Source organism: Hippoglossus stenolepis, chromosome 22, assembly GCF_022539355.2.
Source record: "Hippoglossus stenolepis isolate QCI-W04-F060 chromosome 22, HSTE1.2, whole genome shotgun sequence".
Classification (NCBI taxonomy): Eukaryota; Metazoa; Chordata; class Actinopteri; order Pleuronectiformes; family Pleuronectidae; genus Hippoglossus; species Hippoglossus stenolepis.
In genome coordinates this window covers 4,981,724-4,999,930 of record NC_061504.1, presented here as the reverse complement: position 1 = coordinate 4,999,930, position 18,207 = coordinate 4,981,724, and the positions used below count along the sequence as shown (strand labels likewise).

Here is an 18,207-nt window from a genome sequence, read left to right as displayed (position 1 = left end):
TAGGCCAAGGCAAACATAGTGCGTTTAACCCTTTTCATGTTTTCACTTGTACAGCTGCTTTAACCGGGAAGCTCAGTGTTTGGAACAACGTGCAACATCACTTCATGACAATGTGTTTCCTCCTCAGCCACACAGAGGAAACACCGGCTCCTTCTATGTTCCCATGAGCAATACAGCTACATGTGCATGTGCAGTGTATTTAGTATGAGGGGTATTAAACGTTAGACGTCTTGTCTGTCACAGAACACACACACACACACACACACACACACACACACACACACACACACACACACATGCACAAACACTGAAGAGCCTTTGTCACTATCAGCCTAATCCCTAATGCGACATCTTAGAGCGCATTAAATACTGTTATATAATAGAAAAACACAGAACAGTGGCAAACACACACACCTTGCACTTTTTGTCTGTATCGGTCTTTGCTGTACTCATGCACACCTATGTGTGCTAGATGTGTGGGTGTGTGTGTGTGTATTTGTACTTGTCATGCTGTATAATACTGTCCCTGTGCATATTCACCCGGTGTATGAGTTTCTATATCTATACCTATCTACATTATGCATCTGCAGCATTGCAGCGTATAAAGCCGATAAGCAGAGCTAAGTGTGAGAGCACGGGGTCACACAGGAGCGAAGGGACTTTCCTCTAACGGGAGGTTAACAGAGGACAAGACAGCGCTGCTCACCGGGGTTCAGCTAATCTGTGGCAGCAGCTCAGATGACTGAGATCTGGAGAAATTCTTGTGAGGAATCAGGCGATAATGAGGGCGAGCCAAAGCCAAAGGCAGCTCTGATTGGACCCTGGGTGTTTGGAACAGGATTCACTGCAGCGCCTGGAAAGCCCCGGCTCTGACACTTTGAGTATAAACACCCAGTCTTTGATAAGTTTAAAGCTGTTCATGCAAATACAACAAACATCCAACTGTGTCATGAATGAGCAGAGCTGTATGTGAACATAGCACAATATCTCTAACTGGACGAATAAACATTAGCTGGTGGCGGGAATCCCAAACTGAGATTGTCATCCCAGTGAAAGGAAGTCGTTGTTCCAGATGTTATGAACACGAAACAGAAAACCTGACCTCATGTTACCTTACAGACAAAGGTAGTTAAACATCTGTTGATCAAACTCTTTGCATACCACTGGTCTTCCAAAGCTTATACATTTATACATTCTATACTTATTGTTTTTTTTACAGTTAGAATTGGTTGCTCACTTACAGCTGGGCTCACACCTCTTCCCTCTACACACATGTTTGCTCTCAGTACAAGTCCACCAATTGATTTCAGAACGTCTGCAGTGCATATAACTCGGCGTTCAGCGCCACTACTACATCATCACCGACAGTGTGGTACTGCAGACTGAAGGATCCTAACTGATTGGACTCATTCACTTCTTAATGTGAGTATTTTATTTAACTCCAACAATGACTCCAAACCTTCCTCAACCCTGATAGGATCATCGACCGCACCAAATCCACAGTCCCCGTCACACCCCTCCTCGTCCAGCTTCACTGGCTTCTGGTCCAACAAAGATCCTAAGATCCTAATGCTCACCTGTAAAGCCCTTCATAACCTGGCTCCTCCTCCTCCTCCATCCCTACACCCCCCCTCGTGCCCTGCACTCCTCCTTGGCTGCTCTCTGTCCCCACATTTACACTCTATGGGTACGAGAGTCTTCAGCTGCTCTGCACCACGACTCTGGAACATCTCCACCTCACGTCTGCAAGCTGGACTGGACTGTTCACATCAAGACTCAAAACACATCTGTTTAGATCAGTTTACACTAAGTAGCATCTAATATTATCATCTATAATTAGCCCTGATGCACAACATGTTTGTTTTGGTCTGGAGCACGTTTTTATGCATTGAAATTTAATATTTTTTAACTGACAATGACTACTTGCACTGCCTCCGTACATGCCTTTTACTTTTACTTTACCTCCTTATCTTCAGGAACAACAAAGTACCTCTCTCTCTCTCTCTCTCTTTCTCTCTCTCTCTCTCTCTCTCTCTCTGTTTTCTGCTGTGGAAAAACCCCATCGGACTCCAGAGAAGAGAAGCAGGGGTCAAAGGAGACGAGCGGGATTTGAAGGGCAGGTACGTCAGACCAGGAGTGAAAGGCCACTGGTTTCAAATCCCTGGACCAGCTGGAGAATAATCCTCCATCAGGAAATCATTGCATGCTTGTCCTTGTGGCGTCCTTGAGCACCTTCAAGTAGTTTGTTTGAAACACTTGTTTTGGTTCGTTTTGGATGAATAATGTCTTTTTAGCAGTTGATGGCAGATTTCTAAGGAAAAAAAGGCACGTCTACATTGTCTGGTCGAATAGGAGATGATGAGAATTTGAGTGTAGCCTCAGAATACCTCAATCTTTTTTAAAGTAAGTATGAAAGATAAGTTTAGATGAAGTTATCGACCTGGGCCATCACATCCGTGCAAGATGGTGATACATGAACAAAATACAAAAAAGAAAGAAGGTGAAAGCAGGGAAAACTAAAGTTTGAATTTGAACCAAGTGTAATCAGGGTTTACACACACACACGTCGATCACTCCTCGAGTGTCAACACAGACACACTGAGCTGGTTGTAAGTCTGTACGCGGAGCTTTGGGTGACTCCCCGCAGCGTTGACGTTAATTTGGGAGGCGAGCAGCAGTGGCAGATTAGAAATAAGTAGGTAGACTGATAAACACGGGAACATGGAGCGACACTCGGCGAGACTGGGACCCCTGTAGCTCGTCTGATCTTCCACTCAATAACCACTAAGACAGTGATGAGCTGGTGTTGTTCCCAGAGAGGTCGGTGAGAGGACGGCCGCTTGATGACTATACAATGTAAATGTGTGGAGAAGGATTTGTGTCACAGCTTGTTTCAGCTCCAACTGCAAATGTGAACTACTGTACATGTTAAAATAAAGGAATGGATTCACAAAGCATTAAATTAAATCCTAATAAAAAAGATGTGTTTTTTATTTAAAAACCCTAACCCTAACCCTAACCCAACTTGAAAATAATGAAAAATAACAAAATAAAAGACAAAACGAACAATTTGAACAGGAAAAATGACATATTAGAAATAGAAATTGATGAAATCCCAATTGTATTATTTGATTTAAAAGGTTAAAGTGCTGTAAAGCATAAGAAATAAATGGATTTAGATTTGATTCCCAAACCAAAGTGTGTTTGTGTCTGCTTGTGGCTATGAGTGTGTGTGTGTGTGTGTGTGTGTGTTGGTCTTCTGCATTTTGGATGTGATTCCTAATCTGAGGTTAGAGTTTACTGCAATCTGGCACCACGGTTCTATTTACATTATAGATCTTTCACTAAACTCTAATCCAGAGAGGATGGCTCCCTCTCCTCCATCAGCAACAACCAACAGAGTGCTGAAGAGCCAACATTAAAAAGCTCACAGATGATACAAAAAAAAAACATGTCTGACCTCGAAAAGGGAAAGTACCCTAAGGAAAATAAATAAACTTACTTAAAGTACCAACCTGTTTATATTTAAAGTTTCTAAGACCACACTTAATGATATAATTGACTTTACAATCCTATTTCAGTTCTATGAAATAGCTAAAAACAACAACACTGTCTTAACTTTAACATCCTAGGGAGGGATAAAGAGCCATCTTGTGGTTGCCAGATGTTACTGCAATTTAACCTTCATTCAATTTGCCTTACTGTGACTCATTAATTAATTACCTCCACTTATATTATATTATATTATATAATGTCGTATCCCTGTCTATGTTTATCTTAAAAACCCTTGAAACACTGGTTTGACTCACAACCACCCATGAACTCTAACTGGCTCTCCTGGGATATTGTATTAGAGGAATTGTCTTTGTATTAAAGATGTCTGTATTTTGGTTTATGATTGCATAAATATATTGCTAACATTTGAGATTGTCGTTGGTTTAAATGTGAGTGTGAATGGTTTGTCTCTGTATGTCCGCCCTGCAATACACTGGGAACCTGTCCAGGGTTTACCCCCTAGCTGGGATTGGCTCCATGCCCCCCAGCGGCCTCAGAGGATAAGCGGTATAGATAATGGATGGATATTATCGCTATAATGCTCAAACCTTAAACACACTATCATAATACACACATCAACACTTGCGTCATTACCTTTGCTATGACTTTGTTAGTAAAAGTAGCATAAACTGTAAACTTTGCCCCAAAACACATTTAGACTTTGACTTTTGCTAAAATGCAGATGCTTGGCAAACCTGTCGTCAAGCAAACTGTATGAGTTGAACTAATGAGCCAAGAGAAACACGCTGCTGCCAGTAAACAGTGTTCAGCACCACAGTTGGCTGGACAGCTCCTCCTCAGGGTCTACGACAGTATCCAACATGGAGGCACAGGTTTGATGTTTAATATGAAGCTGCACCACAAATCAAATCCACTTAAAACTAGAGGGAGGAGCTAGAGAATGAATATACACCTCTTGAATGATGGAATCACTAACTTCACCGAATGAGACGCTCTGCAGGCAGCTGTCAGTCAGAGGGAAGGCAAGCACTGTCAGTGGGTGTGGCCACAGGTAGAAGAAAGTTTAAGGAAGAAACCCTTGAGTATTAACCCTGAAACAAGCCTTTAAAAAATGTCCTCACTTTCCAAAAATGTCCTCATTCCGTGAGGTTTATGCTCAAAATGTTCCTCACAAATATATAGTACACACACAGAGAGAGAGAGAGAGAGAGAGAGAGAGAAAGAGAAAGAACAACTTGTGTGAAGTGTGAAACCATTGACAAAGTTTTTACACATTTTAAGAGGATTAGAGAGAATTAGCTAAAAAGAGATTGGGTTACACAAGGTCCAAAGAAGAATAGACACACACACACACACACACACACACACACACACACACACACACACACACACACACACACACACACACACACACACACGTAGATTTAACTTTCGGACTAACACCCTGTAAGTTATAGCCACATATCCATATATTTGTGTGACTTGCGAATTTCGCAAGTTTGTTTTCATACTTTAGCTTTAAATAGTACATTTCCTTGACTCACGTATAATTTCAATAAGTCTCATTTCCTCTTATCCCTTTTCACACATTACAGCAGATTGAGCGGATAATCCCTGCAAACGTCTCCTTGCTTTCAGCAGGCAGCCAGGATTTTAGTTTGCTTGACGAGATGCAAAGAATTAATCCTCATTACACAATGGAGGGAAAAGCTGTGTGGTTGTTTGTTGAGTTGAAAAGATAGATTTGAGAAATTTGTCATGTAACAACCCACCACAACGTTTTAAATACACTTCTTTCATGTAACGTCCCGTGTTTTGCACCTTCTGAATGAAATCTGTTCCCTGGTGTTAAAAATATGTTTTAATAATTTGTGCATTTTCACAGTTCAGAAATGTAGATAAATGCAGCATCAAAAATTTAACAAATGCTGGTATGCTAAAAACAAACCAGACAAGAATAGGATATGAACTGAGCCCCAAACCTCCAGGGTCCCCATAAACCAAAGTTGTTAGTTGGCACCGTTATGCAACACAACACACACTTTAAAGAGAATTTATCGGGGCCTGAAAGAAACACCTGCATTACTACTTAATCTTGATGCCCAATTTCATCAAGTGTCCCTGAGATAAAAAGTTTGCATAAACGTTTAGCTTTTCCTGACCTCTACTGGTTTAAGTTATCGTGTTGCTGCAGGTGTATTCCAGGTGTCGGTTCACCATGACATCGCTCGCAGAGTTGGGCCCTCCAAAAGAATTTACTTTATTTCTAATTCTCATATTCATCCGAGTAAACATGAACTTGTTTTATCTGGTGCTTAAAAGAGGCCCCGCATATTGTGTGTTCTCCTGTGTCGGAGCACTTAAACAGCACACAGTGCAGAAATCAAGTCTGATGAACTGTCTGAAAACATCCCAGATATGAACGCTGTCTTCTTACATCTTGCGTCATTTAGAGCTGCAATACTGATCGTGGTGTGGAGCCGCAGTGTCGGGGTCCTGCCAATACACAAGCTCAACCAATCGTGAGTCCGTTTCAGCTGACATGACCTTTGACCCCATTTTTAGATAATCAAATAACTAATTAACTGCAGCCACTTTTGGGATCAGTGATCCATCTCTATGGTTCAAAAACAGATTAAATGCCTCAGATTCAGCTTGTTTTTTCTTTTTCTTTAAATGCAACAGAGAACATGAACTCCTCTATATGTATGACTCACTTTTTTACTCCTGCAAAACCTCATGTAATTCTACTGGGCCTTGATTACTAATGAGAAAAAACTTCAAGACTTGGAAACTGTCCTAAAACTGACGTTCATAAAATCCAATTCCTTCTTAACTGACTAAAGACAAATGAACATGCACGATATTGGCTCTCCAATGCTGAAACAAAGACAAGGCCCATGGTTGAATTTTTATTGTTGACCCCACCTCTGGGGGCTCGACAACCAAAGTAATAAAACTATGGTTATAAATTCTAAATTCCCTACCTCTTTAAGAACAGATCAGCACTGACTAATTAAATCCACTAGGAGGCAGTGTGTGGCTGCAGCTTCAACTCATGAGCTAACTTCGTCATAGAAAACCATTATTTTATAATAACATTAAAATAGTTTTATGCACACACACTTCATAGCAACAACCTGTAACATTTAAGTGTTTGTCAAGTTTCTTGTTTTACTTTACAATATATTTTTAACTAATATATATTGTTAAAATCTAGAATTTCTCATACTGTGAAAATGTTTTTAAAAACTGAACATTGTTTCCACCTTATCTGGATAATATTCCTTTAGAGAGCAACATGCACACACCCACGCCCTGTGCAAAACTTTACTCACCCCTGATTGGTGGAGCAGCAGCCAGTGAGGCTGGCGCACAGCAGTGGTTAATTAGCATATCCAGCCATGGTAATAAAGGTACCGGCGGCCTCACCTGATGTTACTGAAGGCATCACACACACACACACACACACACACCCACACGGGTGGGGAGGAGAGCTGGACCCGGTGGAAGCCACAGCTCAGTGTGGAAAAATAAGTTCAGGCAAATTAACCCACCTCACACACACACACACACACACACACAGGTCCGGCCAGCGTCCGCAGCCTGTGCGTAAAAGCGCACAGGCAAGTCAGGACCTCTTAGAGACGGCCTCACCTTCCTCCCTCACTCCCACCTCCAGCTCTCCAGGGCCGGTGGTGCCTGGACGCAGCCCCCGCGCCTGTGACTCCTCACGCCCGGTTCTGCTGCTGAGTTGTGGCCGCTCCGATCCAGAGACCCGGGTCACCCATGAGGCTGGAGGCCGCCGCCAGGATGGATCTGTTCAGGAAGCTGTGGAGGGCGAGGAAGCTGATCCTGGTGGTGTTCATCCCGCTGTCCCTGCTCCCGCTGCCGCTCATCCACCCCACCAGCGTGAGTACAGCAAACTGAGAAAACATGGACTCTCTGTTATCATTTTTAACGTTATTATAGGCACACAAACAGAACAGGAACTTCTTAACTTCTTCCAGAAAAAGCATAGGCCTCATTTTAAAACATAAAAACAATTTGAACACCATTTAATTCACTAAAGAGGAAATGCTTTACTATTCTACTGAAAAGCAAGAACATGTGTTGGATCATAGAAACATCTAGGACGATTTCAAAGATATAGGATATATAAAGGAAGAATTATTTTTGAAACACTGAAACATATTCCAGAAAGGCAGAAAAGATACTATCGTGATATGACACATACCAAAAGAGGTATACATTGCAGACAACTACACAATACAGTACACTTACTGTTGCCTTTTAATTGAAACGCTAAATTAGATTATTAAGTAATTAAGTTAGTCTTTATAAATACAGTTTAAGTCAAATAAATACCTAGAAAACAATCCGATACAGCTGTAAACAAAACCTCCAGCTGATGTGTTGATGTCTCCCCTGGTTGCTGCTAATGGCTGCAGTGTCCTGATGGGATTGTGTCATTGTGTGTGTGCCTGTGTTTGTGTGCGTGTGTTTGTGAGTGAGAGACAGAGAGAGAGAGAATCAGTCAAAAGGCACACTGTCTCTTGTTTAGATGAATGCTTGTTCTCAAGCCCTTCCAATCATCGGATGAGCTAAGTGTGTGTGTGTGTGTGTGTGTGTGTGTGTGTGTGTGTGTGTGTGTGTGTGTTGTGTGTGTGTGTGTGTGTGTGTGTGTGTCCGTGCGCTTGGAGAGGAGATGTCACGACATGTTGATGAGATGGAGATGAGTGTTCTGCTCAAAAGGACAGAAAGTTAAAAGTTGTGTGTTGTAGTAGCTCGGGTTTGCTTCTGGAAGGTTTCCACAGACAGATGAATCAGCTCAGAAAACAATAGGATTATCTCAGTCTGCACAAACCCAATCTGTGGATCAGGCATTCACCTTTTTTTTAAATGAAACGTGATGCACAGTGTTTTCAAGACACAGGGCTGCTGCCTCAGTCTGTGAGGACAAATCTCCTGTTGAGGAACATGTTGTCATGGAGTTGGTTCCGGTTCGGGGGTGGTGGTGTTGACAGGATTTTGAAACAGGTCACAGGATCATTTTTAGTGGTTCTTCAGGCCTGCGTTGTGATTTGTCTGATTTGCAATCGGCCTCCTCCTCCTAATTTCCTCCTGAGACAAATTTTACCAGGGATATGTTTTCTGGCAGCATGAGAAGCAAACCCCCCCAAAAACGTCTTTTCAGGATGTTGTTCTCCAAAGTCCGTAGTCCACAGTTTGTGCCTTTCATGAATTACAATTACATTCAAGTCACAACCAGGCATCTGTCTCTCTGAGAGAACAAACACCAGACAAGCATTGAAAAACGCAGAGGGCGATTACCACTGCTCTCATGTTACTTCCCGAAAAACCTCAACGACCCCTTAAACCACCTGGAAGAAGAAATATTCCATCTGAAAAAGATGTTTTTCCAAATACATTTCTTTTGAAAATACCTTCAGAACAATGATGCATGCTCTGAAATGTGTCCTGTAAAACTGGCCCACATCAGCTGCGTGACTTTATTCATGAGCAACACAAACTGGGCGCTCGGTGCCCGCTCTCCCATCACAGATGCTAAATAAGGAGATCCAGGAATTTATATATCTTATATATCTACATCTAAATCAATGTGTCTTGTGCTCACTACTTTAAAACACTTCAGACTCCACCAGTGAAGCAGAACAAAGATAATCACCAAATCATCTCTTTCCCAGTTGTTGTGAATTAAATAGATTAACACATACATGGTTTATGTTTTGGATATATTTGGTTAATAATGCAGTCACGTGACCTAAAGCACACATTTATATTAGCACTGTTGTAGCTAAACCACTTGTAACAATGGTATTAGTGGTGACAGGCGTGTGATGATGTTTTATATGAGTCGTAGGTGTTTGTGTTTCTCATAACATCATTAATTCTAAGCAAGCGTCGTGTGCTCGCTAGTTGTCCGCCGGCCAATCAGCAGTGTCGTCCAGAAGCCTTGCTGTTATGTCAGGACTGGTGGATGTTTGGCAGGAGTAGGCGGCACAGGATGGGGCCAAGGGGGAAAAAAAACAGCCAAAGAACAAAAGCTTCACTACAAAGAAAAAGAAAGAAACAATCCAAGCAATTAAGTTATATAATCAACCCACCGCCATGCTGGATTTTGGCCCCACGTGGCGATCTTACGACACCAGGGACCCCAGACGGTGTCAGGAATGTGACAGGGGTTCAGAGTGACACTGCGCTTGTGTGTGTGTGTGTGTGTACTGTGTGTACTGTGTGTACTGTGTGTGTGGAGTGGTACTGTGTCCAGCTGCAGGAGGACAGAACATCTGCTGGGTGCAGTCAGGCCAGGTCATAGACAAGTAAGGACCAATGATAGATAATGCTGAATGGATTTGACTCCATAACTCCACAACTATTGGACGGATTGTCATGATCTTTGGCGCAGACATTCGTGTCCCCCTCACGATGAGTTTTAGTAACTTACCTGATCACTTCAACTTTTTACCTAGCACCCTCCTTGGTTAAAACTTTCCATGTATACAATACTTTGGCGTTAAAGCCCTGCAAAACTCATGGCATCCACATCAACCTCAGCTGTACTTAGTGTGTAGTACTCATCGACAAATGTTAGCAGGCTAACCTGCCAAACATGGTTATCATCAGTTCTCAATGTTGTATAAGAGGGCAACGGTGTATGGGGTGAAGAGAGAATGGTACATGGCGGTGCCCTGTGGAACTCCAGGACTGTCCCCCACTGTGTCTGACATGCTGAAGATGACTGGTGAGATGGTCCATGATCTAGGACACCAGCGAAGCATCAGTCATGCTCTTCCCCAGCAGGGCAGACTGAATGATGTTCAAGGCGCTGGAGGAATCGAAGAACATGACTCACTGGCCTGTCCGGGTGAGTGAAGGCCCCGCGGGGCAGGGAGTCGATGGAGCCGTCCACTTCAACATCCATTTGGAAGTGGATCTGTAGAGGGTCCAATGAATGCTTGACCAATGACTGGAAGGAATTTGACATGTTTATGAAGTATTTTAAGGAAACAAAGTGTGGAACTAAGATTGATGTAGCTGTCTACAACACATATTGTGTGTGTGTGTGTGTGTGTGTGTGTGTGTGTGTGTGTGTGTGTGTGTGTGTGTGTGTGTGTGTGTGTGTGTACCACGCTGAGGTAATTATAGACTGACTGGGATGTTATCTGACAGTTTAAAAAGTTACTTACTTCTCTGCTGATTGTTCTGTATTGATCTGTTATTTGACCTAATTTGCCTATCAGGAGTTTTCAAACCACTGTGTGTTTTCTTCTAAACACCAATCATCTCCATATCCTAAGCTGACCACAGATAACAGGGAGCTGATGAGACAATCAATGGGCTCCTGTTGCACGCCGACACAGAAACTGGCCTGTCAGCAAAGAAAAAGTGTCAAAGAAAGGTTCCCCCTCAGCTGAGTGAGCTGGACCCTCGTGATGACACAAATCCATCACACTGGAAAACTGAAGGATTCTCATTCAGTTAACATTGTCGAATATTTGGCAGCCGAGCTCACGACAGAGACACTGATGCTGATGAGATTATGTAAACACACTTTATAGTTAGCTGAGCAGATGATCTTGATTGCCACCTGGTGGCTGATAGTACTATAGGTCTTAAACCCTGCCTCCTCCATGTTAGTGGATGGGAAGTGGACATAAAAAAAAAAAGCCCTACACAACTAGCGTACGAGCATAAAACAGTAGCTTTGTAGACAGTCGCATTACTGCAGAACGCTAATGCTGTTAGGTCAGAGCTGTGTGTGTGTCTGAAAATAATGCACATGGTCATGGTTTTATATAGGGTCATCCACTTACTCATAAAGGACATCAGTACCAACATGTAAAGTCATGTAGTGTCCAATGTGATATTTAGATCCATTGACACATTCAGTCTCTGCAGCAGCACATTCCTCTGCAGCCTTTAGAAAGTCAAGTGAACTTTTACCTACATTTAACAAAAAAAAAATCCTCCAATTTCATGCTTGTCACAGCAACTGTTTCCTCTCGGCCCTGCACTGTTTGGCCTCAAAATGTCATTGACTTCAACAGTGATCTGCGGTTACACCTTTGTTTCTCTCACGTCAAAATGAATAATGATCAACTCTGGAAGAGAAAAACTCTCAAAGAGGACAAAAAGTTGTTAGAAATACTGGTTAGGTCACATGTTTCCCTGCCTCTCTCTTTCCATGAGAGGACCAGCATGTATCGACGTCCGCCCCCTGACACGACAAGTTATCAGAGAGGTTGCATCAGTGACTCAGTGATACCTGCCTCTCTGCTCACTCAGCAGTTTGAACTAAAGACAGAAAGAGAAGCACAGATCAATGTTTAAGGATCTTAGTGTGTGTGGTAACTGTCTTCTGATAGACAGAGACCAATAATCAATGATCACTGACTACTGAATCAGATCATCTTTGCTGGTGCGTCTTTGTCCCTATGTGTTTATTTATTCATCCACGTTTGTCTCCATTAATCTGTCCATTTGGTCTTTCTTCCCTGATGCCACCTCTCTCTTCCTCTTTCCATTCTTCTCTGTGTCAATGACTGATCAATAATCAAACGCCTATCTGTGTGTTAATCCCGTTATCATGCAGCGTCCTCGGTGACCTCATGTTTCCTGAACGTGGAGGAGATACAGACAGATTGAAACTCTTGTTAACCAAATGGAAGGAGACAAAGGAAGGCCGGCAGCTGTCGGGCAAAAACATACATACATACGTCTCTCTTTATAAAGTTGTTTGTTGTGACGGGATTTAAATTACATTTTCCTTGACGACATCCTCTTTGATTTTAAACCCAAACACCTTGTTCTGTTCTCAGTCTAATCCAGCAGTGCTTAATGCTGGGAAACGCCACCTCCCTCTTGCCAAGTGAAATCCACAGGTTGTGGCTTCAGGGGTATAAAGCCTGTACCATTAAAGCCAAACTAGTGCCAAGTGCTCAGTCTTCATCAAAGTATCATATATTATACTTTTTCTAAATTCGGCTTTCTTCTTCTATCTCTGTAGTTTCAGTCGGTGTTCATGCGTCACAGACTGTACATTTGCTTCAGAGTTCAGCTGGTATCTTGCTATTTAAGATGTGAGATGACAATGAAGTCGCGCCATAGCTAAGCTAATAAATGCTAACATCCACTGGCGATATCGCGTGCATTCAACAAATGCTGATATTTTGTCCTGACTCTGACATTTGGGGTCGACGTCTTCTCTCAATGTAACAAGTTCTGGACCTTCGATAAATCATTTTAAAAAATCATAATTTTATTAATAATAAATATAATGTCAAGATAAAACTTGGTAAAATTACTACAGTGTGTATCAGTAATTTTTAAACATTTACTGCAGATTTTAACAATACCGTCATTATACATTATACTGTCTTAATTCTGTTCTCTATAATCGTGACACAACATTTCCGCACCGTTTTATCTCGACATGCGATCGATACTGACCTTTATGCCTTCTGTGGTCTATAATGTGGACGTGGTGGTCAGCACTGTCTTATTTATAGAAAGAGGTTTTCCCGATTCCATCCCTGGTTCGGTCTTGTTATCATAGCGTATGTGGAGCACTTTGAACTGCACTAACCTGCATGAAAGGTTTGATTGATTGACTTATTGATAAATTACCACATGCCTAGTTTGGCAATTCTTTCCTGAACTTTTGTGTTTCTTATGAATACAACAACACCTATATCTGCAATAAGCTGATAACAGTCTTGGTCTATCTCCGCCTTATATGCTTTTAAATAGTGGGTTTTTTAGAGGGAAAGGTCATATTTGAAATTTCATTTTATTTGTTGAATAATTACCCACAAAAACATCAAACATGTAACAAAATTCAAAATTCAAACTGCAAAGATGCAATATATTTATCAAGGTCATGTAACACAGTTAGCAGGTGATTGTGTTAGAGTCACTGGTTTGTGAGTCTATGGCTTGAATTGCTCTGAACAGGCCTGGACACGTTTTGTGCTGTAACCCTGCAGCTTATCCCCCCCCTCTGGGTTTATTAATTTCAGATTAACTGACCTGTTACTGCAAGATATTAAACTGAATTTTTGATCTTATGTAAAAGCGCTGCAAGACCACACAGCATGCATGAACTGCTTGTTTTACGTTAAAGTGGGCAGACAATAGGAAACCAATAACAGGCTGTGATAAAGCCTTGGTGGAAAACATGGCACGGGGGACACATTTTGGGCTTTACTCCCCAAATGTTGGCTTGGAATTGAAATTGTGTGTGAGGTGCTGGAGACGTGTGGAGTCGCTGGAAGAGGCTTGATTTGGGGGCTTTTATTGTTGTAATGATTAATGAAAGTCTTGGTAATTTTCATGAGGTCTTAACCAATGTCACGAGATTGTTTTTTAAAGTTGGGGAGCCTGTCACTAAGCCCGCTGGTGTTGCAAAAGGGCGGCATGAGCGACTGGTATGTTGATATTACATAACCATAACCAGATTAATAGCAACATCAGTGTTTGTGCGTGTGTACGTGTGTGTTAGAGAGAGTATGTGTATGTGTGTGTGTGCTTGTGTAGCCAAGCTCTGCTGTGTTGTGGAAGTGTGATAAAGAAGCATGAGCCTGTGTCTTCTCTGACCTTACAATGTTCATGTCCCCGCCTGCAGGAGGCCTGCTGCGCGTACGTGCTGATGGTGACGGCGGTCTACTGGGTGTCCGAGGCCGTTCCCTTGGGCGCTGCCGCTCTGGTCCCAGCCTTCCTCTACCCGCTGTTCGGGGTACTGAAGTCCAGCGAGGTGAGTTGTAGTCATCTGTCTTTGGTTCTTCATGAGAACTTCACTCACAGACAACAGGTACAAAAACAGACAGGTCTAGTACAACTAGATAATTAGCAGCACCTTTCTCTAACCTAATAAGTGTTTATTAAACTTTCAGAAACATTAACAAAATAAACATGACCTATTCCCCAGAAGGCAAAGTTGAATTGATTTATAAGAGGTAGCCACTGATAACTGTGACTCAGTCTGATTTAAAGTCGACCATGTAAACAACACATTCTGATTGCTTCAACCCAAATTCAGGAATAATCTGGATAAAGTCAAATCATTTTACTTTTAGTGTCATTCGTGTGTATTTGTCAACAATAATAAAGTCTGCTGGCCTTAATCTGAATAAACGTCTGATGAAATCTATCTGTTTACATGCACTTCTAGAACTGCTCCACTGAAATGCTGCAGAGCTATTTTGATACCTGAGGAAACCTGTTCCCCACAAACAGTTTTTTTTTTACAGGAGCTTAGTTTTTCTCTAATTGTAAAACCAGCCCGACTGTAAATATTACCGTGTGTCCCTGTGATGGGGGAAGAGTGAGAGAAACACTTGTGTTATTTATGGCAAGCGATTATCTGTGTCGGGCTTAACGGCGATTGCCGGCTGCCGTTGAATGCCGGGATATTACAATGTGTTACTGTGTTGTTAGTAAGAGTCAGCTGATCAGATCTGGTGTATATGTGGATGTACAGTAATTCCAGATCAGAAGGAATTATGGGTAAAAGGCCTTCTAGTGTTTTGAACTCCAGTGAGTCAAGATCCACATGCATGCTTCTGTGGGCTTTTAAAGGGGCAGGGTGTGCATAATGATGCATTTATACTCCAACCAGATAGGGGGCAGCCTTTAACTACAAAGTTGGGGTGTAGCTTACTCACAGTTACGACTTCTGACTGGGCTCTACAGAAACTCACCATTGCCCAATTGGGTCGAGTTGATACACACACACTCGACTCATGAGCCGGTCTCAGCTGTTTTTATAGTACTGACTTTATAGTTTGGTCCAAGTCCCTTTCATTAACATGGAGGAGGCGGGATTTATGAAATATACTGCAGCCAGCCACCAGGTGGCAATTGAAACTTATCATCATTACCATCATCAATCAGTGTTCTCATTCTCGTGTTTCTGCATTCACACGTGCCGACACCCAGCCACTCACACTTTTTCCAACCAATCACCACTGCCCGGCGCTGTCGGATGCTCCGCCCCTGTGAGATTTGATTGGTTTGACACAGTCTCAGTTTCCTCTCAATTAAACTAACAGCCCCCCCGTCGTCTTCACCACTCTCATCAGCGTTACATAAAAAAAGTGAGTTGTGCGCCTCATGTGACCAAATCGCATTGACAAACAGTGACAAAGCAGCCTGTGAACGCTGCTGTTAAGCCTCTTGTGATGGTGGTCCGCAAATATGCCAGCAGAGAGCTTTATGCAACATTTCCAGTCTGTTATGGTGCTTTCCAGTCTCCCCTAATACCCCCCACTTCAACCCACTGGTGGCCACTGGCAGGATGCCTGTTTGGAGCATTACTCCGTACAGTATACACAACCACAGTCCTCGACTTACTTCATTATCAACACTTACTTCTCCTGGCTGCTTAATACTGATGACTCACAGTGAAGATTTATTCAGCTGTCACTCATGTGTTCACTGCAAGTGCTGATGGCAGCAAGCATCACTTTAAACTCAGGCTAACTCATTTTACACAGGGGGCAATTACATGTCCTATATCCATGCAGACTTCCTCATTCAGTAAGATGCATATTTAGGTCATTCCTTGTTGACTGTTGGCTCTACAGCTCACAGATCACTGGATACATTTTGAAAATGGTTCTTTGCTCTTTGTATTTAGTTATTTTACATGCAGAGATTCCACCAATGATACTAGAGGATTTTCTTCCTTCGTTTGTCATATCAGATCATATATTGATTATCTTTATTAGCAGCAGTTCTGTTGAATTCAAATTTTTATGTCATTGGTTCAGGGATAATTGTGAGATTTAGGTTTTCCCATTAATCAAGAGAATAACTGTTACTTGCAGCCATATGAATATCATTAAAATCTCTTTCAAATCCTCTAAGAGAAGACATTTTAATGGCTGATTACCAAGACTTGCTGTTTGATTTACAGCAATTTTCTGAAGTATCAAGTCTCTGAAGTTTCTCTAATAACCAAAGACTTGAATATAAATGAGAACTGATTAACTGGCTCTTCTGGCTAATGTCTCACCTCTAAAGCTCACATTAGTAAACAGTGAGCGAGCGATCAACTGTTTCATACATTTTTTCTTGTCTAATTCTTCTATCTAGTGGAATAACGGCAAATATTCTCATCGCAAAGCAGCTCTTAGAACTTTGAAACAGTTCATCCTGTCTAATTTCAATTATGAAATGTATGGAGCAGTTGGTTATATGAGTCAATAAAATAAAATGTTTTCTTATTAATTCTTTAAAGAGGTTCTGGGCACTATGGCCTTGGGCTGAATCGAACCTGCGGCCGCTACAGAAGACTCAATCCTCACTGCGTTAATATTAATAAGCAGAAGTACCACGTATTTCCTACTTTCAGCTTATTACATGTACATCATAAAAATCACATTTAAATTATCCAAGGGATGAAATTTAACAGCTCAGTGTCAGAACTAGCTACTTCTTATACTGTACTTCTTTCTGTGGTTTTTCTGTGGAGTAACACAAGGAGGAGAAGGTGCAGCAGAGTTTTAGGTGAGAGGTGAGGAGACGCAGGCTTACACAATGCTTTGAGGCTGTGAACCCTGCGGGTGGGAAGTAGAGCAGATTAAAAAGAACAACTGGCAAACTGTGTTGATCCAGACCGAGGAGGGGGTGAAGTAGGGAAGTGGGTGAAGAGTCCCCTTAGATCCTTTTTTCCCATCGACAGTTTTTAACTGTTTAACAGATTTTTATTGTGAAATTAAAATATTTGAATCTGTGTGTGTGTTCAGGTGGCAGCCGAGTACTGTAAAGACACCACCCTGCTGCTGATGGGAGTCATCTGCCTGGCAGCCTCCATCGAGAAGTGGAACCTGCACAAACGCATCGCTCTGCGCATGGTGATGATCGCAGGGGCCAAGCCTGGCATGTGAGCAGCTCACACACTTTTCATGCGCTCAGTACAGCGGCCAATTTCACATATACACTTGTTCCTGTCGTAAGATTTAGGTCGAAGAAGTGAGGACTGACCAACGTGCCCTTACTCCCTAAAGCTAAGACTGGTTCTGGAAATGGTCCAAACACACACACACACACACACACACACACACACACACACACACACACACACACACACACACACACACACACACACACCCGTTAACGTCCCTCTTTCTTCTCTCCTCCAGGTTGGTGCTGGGCTTCATGTGCTGCACAGTGTTTCTGTCCATGTGGCTCAGCAACACGTCCACCACAGCCATGGTGATGCCCATAGCTGAGGCCGTCCTGCAGCAGCTCATCTGCACCGGTCTGGCCGACAGCCACGAGGACTCCGAAACCGTCGACGCCCGCGAGGATGGCGGCGGTACGTTGGGTTTTAAATACAAGTCATTTTAAACACATGTTTCTAGAATCGCCTGCAACCGCATGAACTTGATACTGTTTATATTTGATCATCGCACTCAAAGAGAAACAACTGAGATGTGTTATCAGACTGTGGATCCATAAATATTCCGTGAAAACCTTTTTAAATTCAGTGTTACACCAAGTGTTCCCCTGTTACACTGTTAATAATAATAAATGTGGTCGACAGCTGTTTCAGACAAACAAGAGAACCTGGATAAGAACCAGTTGGAGCTGCTCTACCGCAGCGACAGGTACGTGTTGTGTTTGTATATTTGTGTGGACAATCTATGATTTGTGATTTGTCAA

The 18,207-nt window shown here is 42.4% G+C and overlaps 2 protein-coding genes across 3 annotated transcripts in view; one reads left to right on the top strand and one right to left on the bottom strand.

Annotated features, from left to right (window-relative positions):
- The window catches only part of zgc:162331 (uncharacterized protein LOC793007 homolog), a 30,686-nt gene extending 23,374 nt beyond the window's left edge, over window positions 1-7,312 (bottom strand). The window contains exon 1 of the mRNA XM_035147677.2: window positions 7,174-7,312. The gene's annotated coding sequence lies outside the window, so the exon portion shown is untranslated. The remainder of the gene's footprint in view (window positions 1-7,173) is intronic.
- slc13a4 (solute carrier family 13 member 4) overlaps window positions 7,296-18,207 on the top strand; it is a 21,514-nt gene continuing 10,602 nt past the window's right edge. For both annotated transcript variants that reach the window (XM_035147676.2, XM_035147675.2), the window contains exons 1-5: window positions 7,296-7,428; window positions 14,165-14,293; window positions 17,289-17,425; window positions 17,685-17,860; window positions 18,089-18,152. In XM_035147676.2, coding sequence (XP_035003567.1) covers window positions 7,306-7,428; window positions 14,165-14,293; window positions 17,289-17,425; window positions 17,685-17,860; window positions 18,089-18,152 — 629 coding nt within the window. In that variant the 5' untranslated portion in view covers window positions 7,296-7,305. The remainder of the gene's footprint in view (window positions 7,429-14,164; window positions 14,294-17,288; window positions 17,426-17,684; window positions 17,861-18,088; window positions 18,153-18,207) is intronic.